The 18140-nt window shown below is 44.2% G+C and overlaps 1 protein-coding gene across 1 annotated transcript in view; it reads left to right on the top strand.

Annotated features, from left to right (window-relative positions):
- Nucleotides 1-18140, top strand: part of LOC132779630 (uncharacterized) — a 37154-nt gene that overhangs the window by 10282 nt on the left and 8732 nt on the right. Inside the window, exons 2-4 of the mRNA XM_067470101.1 lie at nt 2196-2386; nt 7426-7529; nt 15444-17915. Coding sequence (XP_067326202.1) covers nt 2206-2386; nt 7426-7529; nt 15444-17915 — 2757 coding nt within the window. The 5' untranslated portion in view covers nt 2196-2205. The remainder of the gene's footprint in view (nt 1-2195; nt 2387-7425; nt 7530-15443; nt 17916-18140) is intronic.

Genomic DNA, 18140 nt, shown 5'->3' with positions numbered 1-18140 from the left:
GTTCTGTGTGGGAAGTTTGGCCCAATTCTGTCATTGGTAGGGTTCAGAATGTTCTTTGATTGTAAGCAAACTATAAATCCCAGCAACTACAACTCCCAAATGTCAAGGTCTATTTTCCCCAAACACCACCAGTGTTCACATTTGGGCTTATTGAGTATTTGTGCCAAGTTTGGTTCAGATCTATCATTGTTTGAGTCCACAGTGCTCTCTGGATGTAGGTGAACTACAACTCCAAAACTCAAGATCAATTCCCACCAAACCCTCCCAGCATTTTCTGTTGGTCATGGAAGTTCTGTGTGCCAAGTTTGGTTCAATTCCATCTTTGGAGTTCAGAATGCTCCTTGATTGTAGGTGAACTATAAATCCCAGCAACTACAACTCCCAATGACAAAAATCTTTTTGAGTGATGGTCGCCCCTTGGGTTAGTAGGTATCTTGTGGCCAATTTTGGTGGCAATTTGTCCAGTGGTTTTTGAGTTATGTTAATCCCACAAACAAACATTACATTTTTATTTATATAGATTTTTTATTTATAAAGTACAGTTTCTTATTAAAAACATGTAACAAAAAATTGGGGTAACATAAAACACATAACCAAAAATTCAGGGAACCAGAACGGATTAATAGCATTTTGATAGGGAGATTTGCTTTGAGATAAGAGTGTTTTGAGTTAAGAGCACAGCCATAGAACAAGTTAAACTCTTAAGTCAAGGACAAGCATACATTGACTTTTATTTATGTAGAGACTAAAATGGGTTTGGTTCAATTCCATCTTTGATGGAGTTCAGAATGATTGTAGGTGAACTATAAATCCCAGCAACTACAACTCTCAAATTACAAAATCCCCATCCCCAACCCAACCAGTGTGTAAATGTAGGCATATGGGGTATTTGTGCCCAATTTGGCCCAGTGAATGAAAATACATCCTGCAGGTCAGATATTTACACGATGATTCATAAAAGTAGCAAAATTATAGTTATGAAGTAGCAACAAAAATAATTTTATGATTGTAGGTCACCACAACATGAGGACCTGTATCAAGGGGTCGCCGCATTAGGAAGGTTGAGAAACACTGCACTAGACATCCATATAAAACTGAAATAAGTCTGACTTGGCCATGGTAGTCCACGCTCTGGTTACATCCCGGATTGATTACTGCAACGCGCTCTACGTGGGGTTGCCCTTGAAGACTGCCCGGAAGCTGCAGATGGTCCAGCGCTCAGCGGCCAGGTTACTAACGGGAGCGGCACTCAGGGAGCATACCACTCCTCTGCTGAGCCAGCTCCACTGGCTGCCAATCCGCTACCGGGCACAATTCAAGGTGCTGGCTTTAGCCTATAAAGCCCTAAACGGTTTCGGCCCTGCTTACCTCTCCGAACGCATCTCCACCTATGAACCGACGAGGACGTTAAGATCATCCAGGGAGGCCCTGCTCTCGGTCCCGCCTGCGTCGCAGGCGCGGCTGGCGGGGACGAGGGACAGGGCCTTCTCGGTGGTGGCCCCTCGGCTATGGAATGCCCTACCCGTAGACATCAGGCAGGCCCCTTCGTTGCTGGAGTTCCTGAGGAAGGTCAAGACGTGGCTCTATGAACAGGCGTTTGGTCAACATGGCAATTGAACTCATGAAGACGGTATAAATGAACAAGGAATGGTAGAAGGATTACGAGAACGGAATCTGATTTTTACTGAGGCGTTGATGACTATGTTGTGTTGTTGTGTCGTTTGTATTGTCCGTTGTGTATACTGTGTTTTTAACTAATTGTTATTGTAATAAATTGCATTGTAAACCGCATTGAGTCGCCGAATTAGGCTGAAAAATGCGGTATAAAAATAAAGCAAATAATAAATAAATAAATAATAAATATACATTACACATAATAGAACATAATATTTGATATATAATTACACTGACATATGCATTAATGCTTAACTTAACATATTCAGTTTCCAACTTTCCCCTCATTGGTATCTATTGATTGAATTTTCAACATTTCCAAGGTCTGTCTTGCAGCCATAAGAGGCGGTTAGCTTGAAATTTCAGGTGTATGACGGTAAGATCTACTATGCAAAATATTCACAAATGCAATAGGGATAGAATTTCTTTCTGTAGTAGTGTCATGTGGAACAGCGAACCAAAGATGTGGATAAACCAAAAGCTTGCCAGACTTTCAGTTCACACATACATTTCCCTTCCAGATTTGACAGCATGTCCGCCTGCTGTAGTGTCTGCGTCCGGGGGTATCCTGCCAGTTTGCCACCAGAACGGATTGTTGACAAGCTGATGATCCATTTTCTGAGAACACGCAATGGAGGAGGAGAGATCGTCAACATTGAATTCACACCAGAGTTCCCTGACTGTGCTGTGATCACCTTTGAGGACGCAACAGGTCACTAGACAAGCAGTGAAAATATTTGATATAATGATTGTAGTCTTTGTACAAACAGGGAGGGGGTAAAAAGGAGTAGTAGGTGGTGTGTCCTTTTATTTATTCGGCCTCTGTGATCAATGAAAAAAAATGCTTCAATACTCATTACAAAATTAGGAGGTGGGGAAAAGCGTTTTGAAAGTGTTTCTAAAATTGGACTGGGGTCCGTATTGTAACTATACTGAATTAACTACTTTTTTGTTACCTTTTTGTTACGTAGTTGTGCCGATGGGGAAATTTCAGTAGGTGCTTTGTCCCTCATTGTTAGAGCTATTGACATGAAACTTGCTACGATATTTATTTACCATGTCAGGGGCAACCAGACACTTTTATTACATTTCTAACAGAACAAAACATACAAAACACAAAATTTGCAAGCTTGGTAGTTGATTAAATGTCCTTTGATCAGTATCTGTCCACTTGGAGTGCCTCTGGTGTTGCTGCAAGAAGGTCCTCCATGGTGCATGTGGCATGGCTCAGGGTGCATTGCAGCAGGTGGTCTGTAGTTTGCTCTTCTCCACACTCGCATGTCGTGGATTCCACTTTGTAGCCCCATTTCTTGAGGTTGGCTCTGCATCTTGTGGTGCCAGAGCGCAGTCTGTTCAGCGCCTTCCAAGTCGCCCAGTCTTCTGTGTGCCCAGGGGGGAGTCTCTATTGGTATCAGCCATTGGTTGAGGTTCTGGGTTTGAGCCTGCCACTTTTGGACTCTCGCTTGCTGGGGTGTTCCAGCGAGTGTCTCTGTAGATCTTAGAAAACTATTTCTTGATTTAAGTCGTTGATGTGCTGGCTGATACCCAAACAAGGGATGAGCTGGAGATGTCACTGCCTTGGTCCTTTCACTATTGGCTGCTACTCCCCGGCAGATGTCAGGTGGTGCAATACTGGCTAAACAGTGTAATTTCTCCAGTGGTGTAGGGCGCAGACACCCCGTGATAATGCTGCATGTCTCATTAAGAGCCACATCTACTGTTTTAGCGAGGTGAGATGTGTTCCACAATGGGCATGCATACTCAGCAGCAGAGTAGCATAGCGCAAGGGTAGATGTCTTCACTGTGTCTGGTTGTGATCCCCAGGTTGTGCCAGTCAGCTTTATGATATTGTTCCTATCACCCACTTTTTGCTTGATATGCAGGCAGTGCTTCTTCTGGGTCAGAGCACAGTCCAGGATAACTCCTAGATATTTGGGTGTGCTGCAATGCTCCAGTGGGATTCCTTCCCAGGTAATCCTCAGAGCTTGGGATGCTTGTCTGTTATTAAGGTGAAAGGCACATGTCTGTGTTTTAGATGGATTAGGGATCAGCTGGTTTTCCCTGTAGTAGGTGATAAGAGCACCTAGAGCTTCGGAGAGCTTCTGTTCTACCATCTCAAAGCTCCCTGCTTGAGCGGTAATGGCACGATCATCTGCATAGATGAAACTCTCTGTCCCTTCTGGCAGTGGCTGTTCATTTGTGTAGATGTTGAACATGGATGGAGCAAGCACGCTCCCCTGAGGCAGGCCGTTCTTCTGTTTCCACCATCTACTTCTCTGGCCCTGGAACTCAACAAAGAAGCTCCTGTTTTGTAGCAGGTTTCCTATGAGGTGGGTGAGGTGGTAATCCTTTGTGATATTATACATTTTTCTCAGAAGGAGGCGGTGGTTTATGGTATCATAAGCCGCTGACAGGTCTATGAAGACAGCTCCATATTTACCACTGTTAGCCCATCAAGTTTCGGAACATTTCACTCATGCATGGATTTTTGGGGAATTTTATAATAATAAATAATAATAAATAATAAAACTTTATTTATACCCCAACACCATCTCCCCAAGGGGACTCGGTGCGGCTTACATGAGGCCAAGTCCAAACAACACATCAGTAAAACAACAAAAGAATAAGCAAATAAAGCAATACAATTAATATAACTCACATATAGGCAATACCACACAAAAATTAAAAAAATTAAAAATCTATGTAATAGTTTAAAATTTTAAAATAAACGCTGGGTGTGAACAGAGGTAGGATGTATCCAAGCAGGAGGGTTTTAAAGGAAATGTAGGGAGAGCAACCCATCGGGTAGTTAAAGTGCTTCTGAGGACATTTTGCAGGAAATTTTCAAAGTGTTTACAAACAACATTTTTTTCAAAAACCTACAAGAGCAATCTCACTGAATTTTCTATAAAATGAAACAAGATATCAGGGGTTCATTTCGCCCAAGTTTCAGAAATATTCATACATCTATTGATTTTGAGTTTTGACAAAAAACATTTTTTTAAAGCCACAACAGCTGTCTCATTGAATGTTTTTAGAATCATAGAATCATAGAGTTGGAAGAGACCTCGTGGGCCATCCAGTCCAACCCCCTGCCAAGAAGCAGGACAATCACATTCAAAGTACAGATGGCCATCCAACCACTGTTTAAAAGCCTCCAAAGAAGGAGCCTCCACCACACTCCAGGGCAGAGAGTTCCATTGCTGAACATCTTTCACAGTGAGGAAGTTCTTCCTAAAGTTCAGATGGAATCTCCTTTCCTGTAGTTTGAAGCCATTGTTCTGCGTCCTCATCTCCAGGGCAGTAGAAAACAAGCTTCCTCCCTCCTCCCTATGACTTCCCCTCACATATTTATACATGGCTATCATGTCTCCTCTCAGCCTTCTTTTCTTCGGACTAAACATGCCCAGCTCCTTAAGCCGCTCCTCATAGGACTTGTTCTCCAGACCCTTGATCATTTTAGTTGCCCTCCTTTGGACACATTCCAACTTGTCAATATAATTCCAGCTTGTCAATATCACTCCTCATAGGGCTTTAACCAAAAGAACTTCCTTTTAGGGATTTCTTCCCAGCACAGATTTACTTTACTAATATTGAAGTATCAGTCAGTCCTCCTGTTTGCAGAATTGTAAACTGCGTGGCTGGCTGACTGTTGCTACGGAGGGAAAATAGCTCTCTCCTAATCTCATTGGGGCTTTCTGATGCTGAGCAGAATCCTGTGAAATGTAGTTTAGAGCAGGGCCTTTTGAATTGTCTACCATAAGGCTCCTTGCTTTCCCAAACTACATTTCCCAGAATTCTATGCTCTCTCGGTCTCTTTCCCAGCTAACTCAGCTCATCCAGTCCTTCTTCTTTGCTCTCCTTATGGCGAGAGGCAGCCTATCTCTTCCTAATTTAAAGAGGGATGGCAGCTTTTTTGGTTTTGCCTCTCTTGCACTGAATGACATGGTGTATTTATTTCCTACTCCTAATATATAATCCTAGAATCCTAGAGCTGGAAGAGACCCCCAAGGGCCATCCAGTCCAACCTCCTGCCATGCAGAAAGGCACAATCAAAGCACTCCCAATAGACAGCCTCTGCAAACAACTGCTGGGACTCCGTCCAGGGCTGCTGGGAGTCGTCATCCGGAGGTGCTTCCTTGCCCCTCCGGATGATGACTCCCAGCAGCCCCAGGCGGCGGTGTTCCTTGGATGTGCTCGCTGAGGCATTCTGGGAGCAGTAGGAGTTAGGGAACTATGGCTCCCAGAATGCCTCAACGAACATATCCAAGGCACGCTGCCACCCAGGGCTGCTGGGAGTTGTCGTTCGGAGGTGCTTCCTTGGGCCTAGGTTAGCCCAGTGGCCTTCGGAGGAGGTGAGTGGCGGGGGCAGAGGAAGGTCTTGAAAGTAGAACAGTGATAGTGGCAGGGGTCACAGGGAAAGCCCAGCGGGCCATCACCCCGAACCGGTCTCCATTGCAATACAGCTTGCACTCCTCCTCCCCATATTTATTATTTATTTATTTATTTTATTTGCTTCACTTTTATACCGCATTTTTCAGCCCTTGACAGGCGACTCAAAGCGGTTTACAGTGCAATTAAAACACAACAATACAACAACAGGGTCGACGACGTCGCTCCACAACAATTAACATCAGACAAGACAAATCAACAAACAACATATATAACGCCTCCGTTGAAGTCAGATCCATTCTCATAGTCATTGTGCCGTTCCTATGTTTCAATTACCATCTTCCTTAATTAGTTGCATTGCCTAGCCAAACGCTTGTTTGTAAAGCCAGGTCTTGACCATTCTCCGAAACGTCAGCAACGAAGGTGCCTGTCTGATGTCTGCTGGCAAGGCATTCCATAGCCGAGGGGCCACCACTGAGAAGGCCCTGTCTCTCGTCCCCGCCAAGCGCACCTGTGACGCAGGCAGGATCGAGAGCAGGGCCTCCCCAGACGATCTTAATGTTCTAGTCGGTTCATAGGTGGAAATGCGTTCGGAGAGGTAAGCGGGGCCAGAACTGTTTAGGAACCATACCCTCCCTCTGCCCTCCTCCCTCCCTCCCTCCTCAGGCCGTGCCACTAAGACAGATTTTATTCTTTTCTTTTAATTATTATTATTATTTTAATTTATACTCGGCATACTAGACGACTCCTGAATTTTCATAAGATTTTCCAGGCTTTAAAAATCGTCTAGTACGCCGGAAAATACGGGACTATATTTATACCCCGCTCTCTCTCATCCCAAGAGGGACTCGGAGCAGTTTACAACATGGTGATATTCAGTGCCTCACATACAATCAAATGAAAAGCAAGTTAAAATCTGTTCCAGAAGTGAAGAAAAATATACAGAATATCAAAGGATGTGTTCATTTGTTGATCTGATTCGTATCCCTCCTTTTTTATTAAGCCGTTCGCAGCTTTAATAAACAAGGCACAATTACAGAGTTATTTATTTAAAAGTATTACAAAGGATGAAATAATAGTAAACTAAAATGAGATCAAGGCAATATCACAACAGTGGTCGTGCCTTTTAAAAATTACGATCCGGATTTCGAAATGTGAATTTTGCACTGAGGATATTGGAGGGAGAATTCAGATTCTTAGTGACAGGAGCAGATATGTGTGGATGAGGTTTTGTGATGGGGTTTTATGATGGGGTTTTGTGATGGGGTTTTGTGATGGGGTTTTGTCCCGCTCCCAGGTTCTTTTGGAAGAGAAAGGTTTCCTGCTGCCTCCGTTTGATTGTCTTTTTCCCCCATTCAGTGGCCCAGCGGGTTCTGAAGACAAAAGAGCATATCTTGTCTGTCGATGGGAAAAAGTACCCTTTGGAAGTGACTCCGAAGCCAGCTGAACTCAACCCCAATGAGGTAACAAGCTGAGTGGCATGCTGTGACAGTGGGAGAAACTTGATGTGGCGTTGCCAATACTTCTGAAGTGGGAACCGTATGACCTATGAGTTGCATGCCGTCCTCAGAAGCCTTCTTTGTAAACGCAGGGTCCCAGCAAGACTTCTCAATCCAAAAGAGAGAGAGAGAGCCACAACTCTAGTAGCAACTGGTGGCTTCCTTGTCAGTAGGAGCAACAAATTCGTTTTTAGATAAGGTGTTTAAAGGCCCTTCCAGACAGACACGATCACTTTCATCATAGAATCATACAGTTGGAAGACCTCATGCGCCATCCAGTCCAACCCCCTGCCAAAAAGCAGGAATATTGCATTCAAAGCACCCCTGACAGGTGGCCATCCAGCTTCTGTTTAAAAACTTCCAAAGAAGGAGCCTCCACTATACTCCAGGGCAGAGAGTTCCACTGCTGAACGGCTCTCACAGTCAGGAAGTTCTTCCTTATGTTCAGATGGAATCTCCTTTCTTGAGTTTGAAGCCATTGTTCCGCATCCTAGTCTCCAGGGCAGCAGAAAACAAGTTTGCTCCCTCCTCCCTGTGATTTCCTCTCAAATATTTATACATGGCTATCATATCTCCTCTCAGCCTTCTCTTCTACAGGCTAAACAGGCCCAGTTGCTTAAGCCGCTCCTCATAGGGCTTGTTCTCCAGACCCTTGATCATTTTAGTCGCCCTCCTCTGGACACATTCCAGCTTGTCAATATAATTCCAGCTTGTCAATATCACTACAGAAAATATGCACTTAAAGTCTGTTTTCTGCCTCCTGCAGAATTCTGGGATTTGTAGTTTAGCGAGGCTGTTAAAGGCTCCTCCCTAAACTACAAAGACCAAATTCTGCAAGAGGTAGAAATCGGATTTTTTTCCTTTAGTATAATGAGGCCCTTCATCCCAGGATCTGACCCAGCCTTTTTGCTTTAAACTGGATTATATGACTCCGCAGTGCCAGATAATCTGGGATAAATTATTATTGTTATTGTTTATTGCTTATTGTGTATTTTCTGTTTTTGAGTTTATTTTAACTGTTTTGTATTGACTATTGTTATTGCCTTTGTTTATTGATGTGCTGTGGGCTTGGCCTCATGTAAGCCGCACCGAGTCCCTTGGGGAGATGGTAGCTGGATACAAATAAAGTTTTATTATTATTATATTATAAACAGAAAATCTGGGATCAAATCCTGGGATATAAGGCCTGCCTGAAAGAGCCCCATGAAAGATATCCACAGTGCTGACCCTAGTTTGGGATATTTCAGACTAAAACCCAGAATGGATTAGCTGCCCCACTGACCTGGAAACCATGAACCGCTACAGCATGCTTCCCTTTTCTGTTTAAATGCTATTTTAGTGTGAATGGAAGGACAACCTTTTCTAAAGGTCCACAAAATGATGCCCTTAGACCTCCCATAGTTGTTCTATGTACATATGTGTGTGTGAGAGAATATGTATGTCTATATGTTTGTTGGCTTGCCTCTTTGTACGACAGAGGCTCCTACATGGCTTGATACAGCTTAATGGCGGACAAACGTCAGTGTGCTGAAAGAAGCAAAGACCACCAGCGATGGTTTTCCGCCATCAACTCCACTGGACTGGCTACGTTGTCCGGATGCCGGGTCCATGCTGACGTTTGTCCACCTGTCTTCCCAAGAGATTTGCAGGATTTTCCGGACGCAGCGCTGATGGAATCGTTCCAGGAGTTGAGTGTGACGTCTGTAAACAGTCCACGTTTCGCAGGCGTATAGCAGGGTTGGGAGGACAACAGCTTTATAAACAAGCACCTTGGTATCCCTACAGATGTCCCGGTCCTCAAACACTCTCTGCTTCATTCGGAAAAATACTGCACTCGCAGAGCTCAGGCGGTGTTGTATTTCGGTGTCAATGTTGACTTTGGTGGAGAGGTGGCTGTCAAGGTAGCAGAAATGATCAGCTGTATTTATGGCATTGGAGAGGGATTGGTAGGTGACTGCTGGAAGAGTACTTTGGTTTTCTTGATGTTCAATGACAGGCCGAGCTTCTCGTATGTTTTTGCGAAAGTGTTTAGAGTAGCTTGTAGGTCGTCTTCAGAATGCGCACAGACAACATTGTCATCAGCATATTGGAGTTCTATAACATATGTTGTAACCTTGGTTTTGGCTTTCAGTCTGTTGAGGTTAAATAGCTTTCCATCTATCTGATAGATTATTTTCATTCCAGTGGGAAGCTTCCTATCAACAAGATGAAGTATCATAGTGATGAAGTATCATAGCAACTCCATTCCACTATAATAATTCACTATAATAAGTGGTTAATGAAGGTGGTTGAAAAGGGTAGTGGTGGTGCCAAAGAGTGAGACCTTATACCAGCGGTCCTCAAAGTTTTTAAACAGAGGGCTAGGTCATAGTCCCTCAAACTGTTGGAGGGCCAGATTATAATTTGAAAAAAACATGGACAAATTCCTAATTCCTATGCACACTGCACATATCTTATTTGTAGTGCAAAAAAAGACACTTAAAAACTATACAATAATTAAAATGAAGTACAATTTTAACAAATATAAACTTATTAGTATTTCAATGGGAAGTGTGGGTCTGCTTTTGGCTGATGAGATAGGGTTGTTGTTGTTGTTGTTGTTGTGGGTGCTTTCAATCTCCCTGTTGTGCCACCCCTACAAAGTTCTGGTGAGACTTATTCTGCATAGAATTATGGAAAAAATAGACCCCTGTCTGATCCCACAGCAAGCTGGCTTCAGGATAGGCAAAAGATGCACATCGCAAGTGCTGAACCTGACTTAGCACATAGAAGATGGCTTTGAAAAGCAGCAGATCACAGGAGCTGTCTTCATAGACCTAACAGCAGCCTATGATACTGTGAACCACCGCCTCCTCCTGAGAAAAATGTATAATATCACAAAGGACTACCATCTCACCCGTCTCATAGGAAACCTTCTACAAAACAGGAGTTTTTTTGTTGAGTTCCAGGGCCAGAGAAGCAGATGGCGGAAACAGAAGAACGGCCTGCCTCAGGGGAGCGTGCTCGCTCCATCCATGTTCAACATCTACACAAATGACCAGCCACTGCCAGAAGGGACAGAGAGTTTCATCTATGCTGATGATTGTGCCATTACCGCTCAAGCAGGGAGCTTTGAGATGGTTGAACAGAAGCTCTCCGAAGCTCTAGGTGCTCTTACTGCCTATTACAGGGAAAACCAACCGATCCCTAATCCATCTAAAACACAGACATGTGCCTTTCACCTTAAGAACAGACAAGCATCCCGAGCTCTGAGGATTACATGGGAAGGAATCCCACTGGAGCATTGTAGCACACCCAAATACCTGGGAGTCACTCTGGACCGTTCTCTGACCTACAAGAAGCACTGCGTGAACATCAAACAAAAAGTGGGTGCTAGAAACAATATCATACGAAAGCTGACTGGCACAACCTGGGGATCACAACCAGATACAGTGAAGACATCTGCCCTTGCACTATGCTACTCTTCTGCTGAGTATGCATGCCCAGTGTGGAACACATCTCACCACACTAAAACAGTAGATGTGGCTCTTAATGAGACATGCCGCATTATCACAGGGTGTCTGCGCCCTACACCACTGGAGAAATTACACTGCTTAGCCGGTATTGCATCACCTGACATCCGCCGGGAAGTAGCAGCCAATAGTGAAAGGACCAAGGCAGAGACATCTCCAGCTTATCCCCTGTTTGGGTATCAGCCAGCACGTCAACGACTTAAATCAAGAAATAGTTTTCTTAGATCCACAGACACTTGCTGGAACATCTCAGCAAGCGAGAGTTCAAAAGTGGCAGGCTCAAACCCAGCACCTCAATCCATGGGTGATACCAGATTAGAGACTCCCCCTGGGCACTCAGAAGACTGGGCGACTTGGAAGGCGCTGAACAGACTGTTCTCTGGCACCACGAGATGCAGAGCCAATCTTAAGAAATGGGGCTACAAAGTGGAATCCTCGACATGCGAGTGCGGAGAAGAGCAAACCACTGACCACCTGCTGTAATGCACCCTGAGCCCTGCCACATGCACAATGGAGGACCTTCTTGCAGCAACACCAGAGTCACTCCAAGTGGCCAGATACTGGTCAAAGGACATTTAATCAGCTACCAAGTTTGCAATATTTGTGGGGGGTTTTTTTGGTTTTTTATCTGTTTGTTTGTTCTGTTCTGTTAGAAATGTAATACAATGTTCTGGTTGCGGATGACACGATAAATAAATAAATTTCAGACTTAAGTTGACCCTGAGCGAGGGTGGGTAAATGACCTTGGAGGGCCATACTCGGCCCACGGGCCATAGTTTGAGGACCCCTGCCTTAGAGCATCTTTCTGAATGACCCCTTTGCGGCTCCTGTAATTGTTGCTCTACAAGGGTGAGGAATGGTTTGGTATCATGGCAACTGCTGTTTGTTTGTTTGTTTGTTTGTTTTGCCTCTGAAGCTGCCAGTTACACAAAGCATTTTTTTAATTGGGCAGTTTTTTCTTATGGACTGAAGATGGCAGTGAGTGATCAAGCCTTGTAAGCAGTCAATGACAAGGCAGATGCTAGTGTGTTCAGATCAGAGTAATCTTTTTCACAGGCCAAAGAGGACCTGAGCCTCGACTACAAGTGTCCATTGTTCTCTTCTCATAGGATTGTGGCAACTGAATGTGGCGAGTCGCGTAGGACCAAAAGCATCATTGTGTCCTCGTCGTGTCATTAGTTGTCCCAGCAAAGTGACACATGCACCACTAAATTCAGCGGAAATGACTTGGAAATGAACATTCAAAGGGCTTTTGAACCCCAAAGAGGGAAATAATTTCTGTGAATTTGTGTGATCGGCTTCAAAAACATTTTATAAGATTTTAAATGAGCCGGGAAGCTTAAATGCAAAAGAAAAGGAAGCAATGGGAATGTGAAGTGGAAGACAGATTAGATTTTGTGAACAGTAAGAATTAATATTCATCAGCCTGAGATACAAAACAACTATTGTTCTCCCTGAACTTGAAGATAAAGGCAAGGTCAGGCAGCTGAAAGTCCGTCCTAAAGAGGCAGAAGTGGCCAAATAAGTAAACTATATTGTTAAACACCATAAACAAGACTGATAATATTGCTAAAAAAGAACTGAAAGTGAAGTGTTACATCTGGTAGAGAAAATAGGCTACTAAAAAGAAAAATCTGCATTTTTTTTTTGTTCTATCTGATACTATTACAAAGATACTAGCTATACCCACCACGCATTGCTGTGGCCAACTTTCCCTCTTTCCCTCCTTCTATCTTTCTCTCCTTTCCCTTTTTTTCTTTCCTTCTCTCCTTCTTGCCTTCTCTTCCTCTTCCCTTCCTTCCCCTCTTCTCTTTCCCTTTTGCTTTCTCCCCTTTCTTCCTTCTCTACCTATTCATGGACTGTAACTCCCAGCAGTCCTCCTGATCGATCTGTCTACCTACCAGTCTATCTCCATCTAATCTGTCTATTTGGAGCAGTGGTTCTCAACCTAGGGGTCAGGACCCCTGAAGAGGTCACGAAGGAGTGTCAGAGGGGTCACTAAAGACCATCAGAAAACACAGCAGTTTCTGTTGGTCATGGGGGTTCTATGTGGGACGTTTGGCCCAATTTTGTCATTTGTGGGGTTCAGAATGATCTTTGATTGTAGGTGAACTATAAATCCCAGCAACTACAACTCCCAAAATATCAAGGTCTATTTTCCCCAAACTCCACCAGTGTTCACATTTAGGCATATTGAGTATTTGTGCCAAGTTTGGTCCAGATCCATCATTGTTTGAGTCCACAGTTCTCTTTGGATGTAGGCAAACTACAACTCCAAAACTCAAGGTCAATGCCCACCAAACCCTTCCAGTGTTTTCTGTTGATCATGGGAGTTCTGTGTGCCAAGACTGCTTCAATTCCATCGTTGGTGGGGTTCAGAATGCTCCTTGATTGCAGGCGAACTATAAATCCCAGCAACCACAACTCCCAAATGACAAAATCAACTCCCCCCAACCCCACCAATATTCAAATCTGGGTGTATAGGGTATTTGTGGCAAATTTGGCCCAGTGAATGAAAATACATCCTGCATATCCGATATTTACGATTGATAGCAGTAGCAAAATGACAGTTATGAAGTAGGAAGGAAAATAATTTTGTCGTTGGGGGTCACCACAACATGCGGAATTGTCTTAAGGGGTCGCAGCATGAGAAAGGTTGAGAACCACTGATCTGGAGGATTGGTGAGAGTTGCAGTCCAGGAATAGGAAATTGGAAATATGCAGGGATCGGGATGCTCTCAAAGACATCCAAGGAGAAGAAGGCTTGCAGCTTGGAAGCAGTGCATTTGGATCATCCTCCACTTCTAAAGGGTCTGGTCTAGAGGATAATGGGAGCTGTAGTCCAGAAGAGAGTGGGGATATGCTATTGTGTGTTTTGTTAGCAGGGGGAGTCATTTTTGCCTGTGAGCTGTGACATCTTTTAGCTTTTTTTGGCTTTTTAAGTCCCTTTCTCTGTGTTTTTCAGCGTTTTTATGAGTGATGGTCACTTGTTGGCATGATAGGTGTATTGTGTCCAAATTTGGTGTCAATTCATCCAGTGGTTTTTGAGTTCTGTTAATCCCACAAACAAACATTACATTTTTATTTATATAGACTAGCCATCCCTGCCACGCGTTGCTGTGGCCCAGTCTGGTGATCTGGAAAAGCGATGAGAAAGTGTTGGTTTCTAATATATATAATTTCTTTATGCTTGTGGGTAAACAGTATTTCTTGCTGTTCCTTTGTCAGTGTTGATGTGGAGATGGTCTGGTTTGCCTACTCTGGAACATGCAACATATCATTGTCCTTCTTCAGGGGTCCCTTTCAAATCTATGATATTATATATCTCTGTGTGTGAATCATATATCTCTATCTATATCTATGGCTGGATGGCTCTTTATCAGGAGGGCTTTGATTACATTTTCTTGCCCTGATGAAGGGAGTTGGACTGGATGGCCTTAAGTATTTTCTATTGGTCATGGGGGTTTAGTGTGGGAAGTTTGCCCCAAATCTGTCGTTGGTGGGGTTCAGAATGCTCTATGATTGTAGGTGAACTATAAATCCCAGTAACTACAACTCCCAAATATCAAGGTGTATTTTCCCTAAACTCCATCTGTGTTCATATTTGGGCATATGGAATATTCGTGCCAAGTTTGGTCCAGATCCTTCATTGTTTGAGTCCACAGTGCTCTCTGGTTGTAGGTGAACTACAACTCCAAAACTCAAGGTCAATGCCCACCAACCCCTTCTAGTGTTTTCTGTTGGTCATGGGAGTCCTGTGTGCCACGTTTGTTTCAATTCCGTCAGGTTTGCTCAGTGATATGGTTTTTGTCAGCAAGGAACCTGCCTGCTGCAGAAATTCATCGACAGATTTGTGAAGTGTACTGTTCACAGCAAAGTGCGTAAGTGGGTAATTCGTCAGGAAATTCATTTGAGAGACCTGTTATTGTGAAGCGCCTGTTCTTACGAATAGTCGCTTCAACTGAAGCCACCAAATCGTCTGTAATCAAAGAAGCGATTCTCATCATGGACGTTGTCATGGCCATCTTTGAATTGTCGTACCCATTTACGCACTTTGCTTTCACTCATAACAGTATCACCGTACACTTTTCCTTGCTGACAAAAACCGTATCACTGAGCGAATCTCACATGCGGCGGGTGAGTTGATAGTCTTAAACATTTTTAAAGCACAGATCAGAACCGTACAGGTTAACTACAGAGCGGAAACTGAGCACAGTTGTTCCCGAGGCATGCCGGTACACGACGCATGCGCTCGTTGCGGTATGCGCGCGAACTACTAGTGTCTACAACAAAATTGACATTATTTAAAAAATACCCCTCGTATTATTATTATGTAACTAACAAAGCTCTAACTCTGTTTCCTCAGATCTTCGTGTGTGTCAACATGAAGATTGATTATCGAAGTTTCCCCAATGGGAAAGAGATTATCTGCCGTCTCCAGAAGCAATACGGAGATGTACGCATCAAGTTTGACTCCCAGGAGATGACATGCTGTGCCAAAGGGTCCTACACAATATTGCAGGCCTTCAGTTCTGAACTGCTGAGATGCCTCAAGAACAAGCAAAGCAGAAGTCTCTCTGCAAGTCAAAAGAGATCTTCAGCCAAACCTTCAGGAAATGGAGTCTCACACCAGGAGACACAACGAGAGAAGAAAGAGATTGATGGCAACCTGTTACCTGCCCGAAACTTTGGAGAGAGCCATGTTGAGCCAATGGAGGATTTCTCTTTGGTGATCGACTCTGATGTTTACTGTTATATGCAGGCATTCTGCAGTGAAGAAATCAACCATGTCTTGAGCCAGCACAAGGTGGATGTAGTAGACGTCAGCAGTGATGGTGTCACCACCCTGTATTTCCAAGCTTCATCCAATGAGACTGGAGGCATGACTATGCTTCTGTCTGCTCACCAGGCCATCTCTAGACTTTCCCAGAAGTTAGAAGGCACTTTGCGCAAAGAGAAGATCAGTAGGAAAGAATTAGGGGTGGAAGGGGACACAGAACTTCTGAGGGAGCTGCGTAAGCTCTGCCCACAACTATTGTGCCATGAAGATCACGAGTACCTCTATCTTGTTGGGAATTTGGTAGACATTTCTCAAGCAAAACTACTTGTTCAAGAGTTCATTGCGGCAAGGAAAGTCGTGCAGGATCATCAGAAACCTGGTATGCCTCAAACTTCACACATGCATGTTGTGCCAACCCAGCTGGAGTTTCCTACAGGGTCTGTGCCAAGGAAACTGAGCTCACCAACATTCAGTGACAAAGCTAAGCACAAACTGGCTGCCAAATTCGGCTCTAGTGTCTCTCTTTCATCTAATTCATCTCAAGATAACCCATTGGTAGAGCAACTTCCTGGAGACTTCCTTCAGATAGCTGATTACCAGATCCCAAACAGTGAACTGCAGTTTTTATCTACTACTAATAATAAATCAGAGGACCAGAAGAGACAATCCATGCAGGTTGAGAATGCACCACAAGAAATGAAGGGAGATCTGTATCCCATGTCTTTGTCAGGTACTGAGGGCATGACAAGATTTGGCCTTGAGAGGCCTTCATCCCCCCACATTGGTTCCAATACTTTCAGATCCTTGAACCTTTTTGATACCACAAGGTATGGAGACCACAAAGTTTCGAAGCAAAGGCCTTTTCTCAGAAGGTCCAACAGTTTACAAAACCCACTGAACAGTAGCACGTTCATGGATGAGTCACAGATAGTAGCCAACATGGACCACTTGAAGCAAGAGTTTCAAGAACATCACCAAATTCTTCAGAAAAGCAAGGAAGGAGCATCTCAGATGGAGAAAGAGCGGGAGAGGGATTTTCAGGATATATATACCGGAGTTTCTGCTTCACTTACAGGTCAAAGGGATGATGGGGAGCCTTTAGACATTAAAAAAACACAGTATTTTGACTACATAATGGACAGCTTCAGTTACTCTGAGCTATCTGTAGAAGGACCTGAAGATGAGGCTCTCACTGGCCTATGTAATTACCTAAAAGGCTGCCATGATAATGTTCTTGTCAAACGAGAAAGGTATATGTTAAGCCTTGCCTACCCCCGTGAAATGAAGTTGCAGATCAAGGAGGCATTCCGCTCTTTCTCCGAGAAGAGGATGGCTTCCTTGTCTAAGAGTCTCTACTCTTCTGAGTCACAGCAAGAGAAGAGGCAAGGTGAGATCCAGAAGAGTCTCCAGCAGCTGAAGGAAGACAGTGGATCCAACCTGTCAGAGGGCCTTCCTGGGGAGAAATGGTCCTCCCAGACTGAGAGATTGCTAGGTGTCGGGGGTGCCCATCCATTGATGCACAATTTCCCCAGTGACCAGAGCCTTGACAAAAACTCAGATGCCAGCAAGCAAGGCCGCCTCAAAAAGTCAGTTGCAGAACTCAAGCTGGGATTGCCAGATAAGTTCCACTTTGGGCAGAGCTCCAGCAGAGAGGGAGGCAGCCGTATTGCCGAGAGGGGTCCTCAGTCATTGCCTATTCTTCCTCAAGGAGCATTTGACTCCACACCATCTAAAACGGCAAGCAAACACACCTTGCCAGGTGACGAAGGAGTTGCCTTAGATATGAACCTAAGAGCTGCCCCGCCAGGAAGGGAATCCACAGCTGGGGAGTGTGAACTGTGTCAAAGTTCCCCCCACAACCCCTGCCGCCACATCCTTTCCAGGGCCCACCCTTCAACAGAGAACATTTCTCCACCTCATGACCATGTAACGTCATGCCCTGTAACACCCACCATCCCTGGAACTTTCACAGCTGCCACCTTGTCCCAGTTCCTCCCTGGCTATTATCGAGACCCAACACTGAAAGTGATATATGACATTCCTGACGGGGTGCAGCAGGTAAGCACCTATGTTATTATTGTTGTTATTATTGCTTGTATTGTTGTATTTGGGCTCGGCCTCATGTAAGCCGCACCGAGTCCCTTGGGGAGATGGTAGCGGGGTACAAATAAAGTGTTATTATTTATTTATTCATTATTTATTTATTTATTTATTTGCTTCACTTGTATACCGCTCTTCTCAGCCATCAGGCGACTCACAGCGGTTAACAACCAGTATCAACAA

This window comes from Anolis sagrei, chromosome 6 (assembly GCF_037176765.1).
Source record: "Anolis sagrei isolate rAnoSag1 chromosome 6, rAnoSag1.mat, whole genome shotgun sequence".
NCBI classification, from domain to species: Eukaryota; Metazoa; Chordata; class Lepidosauria; order Squamata; family Dactyloidae; genus Anolis; species Anolis sagrei.
The sequence above is the reverse complement of the archived record's forward strand: the minus strand, read 5'-3'. Positions and strand labels throughout refer to the sequence as shown.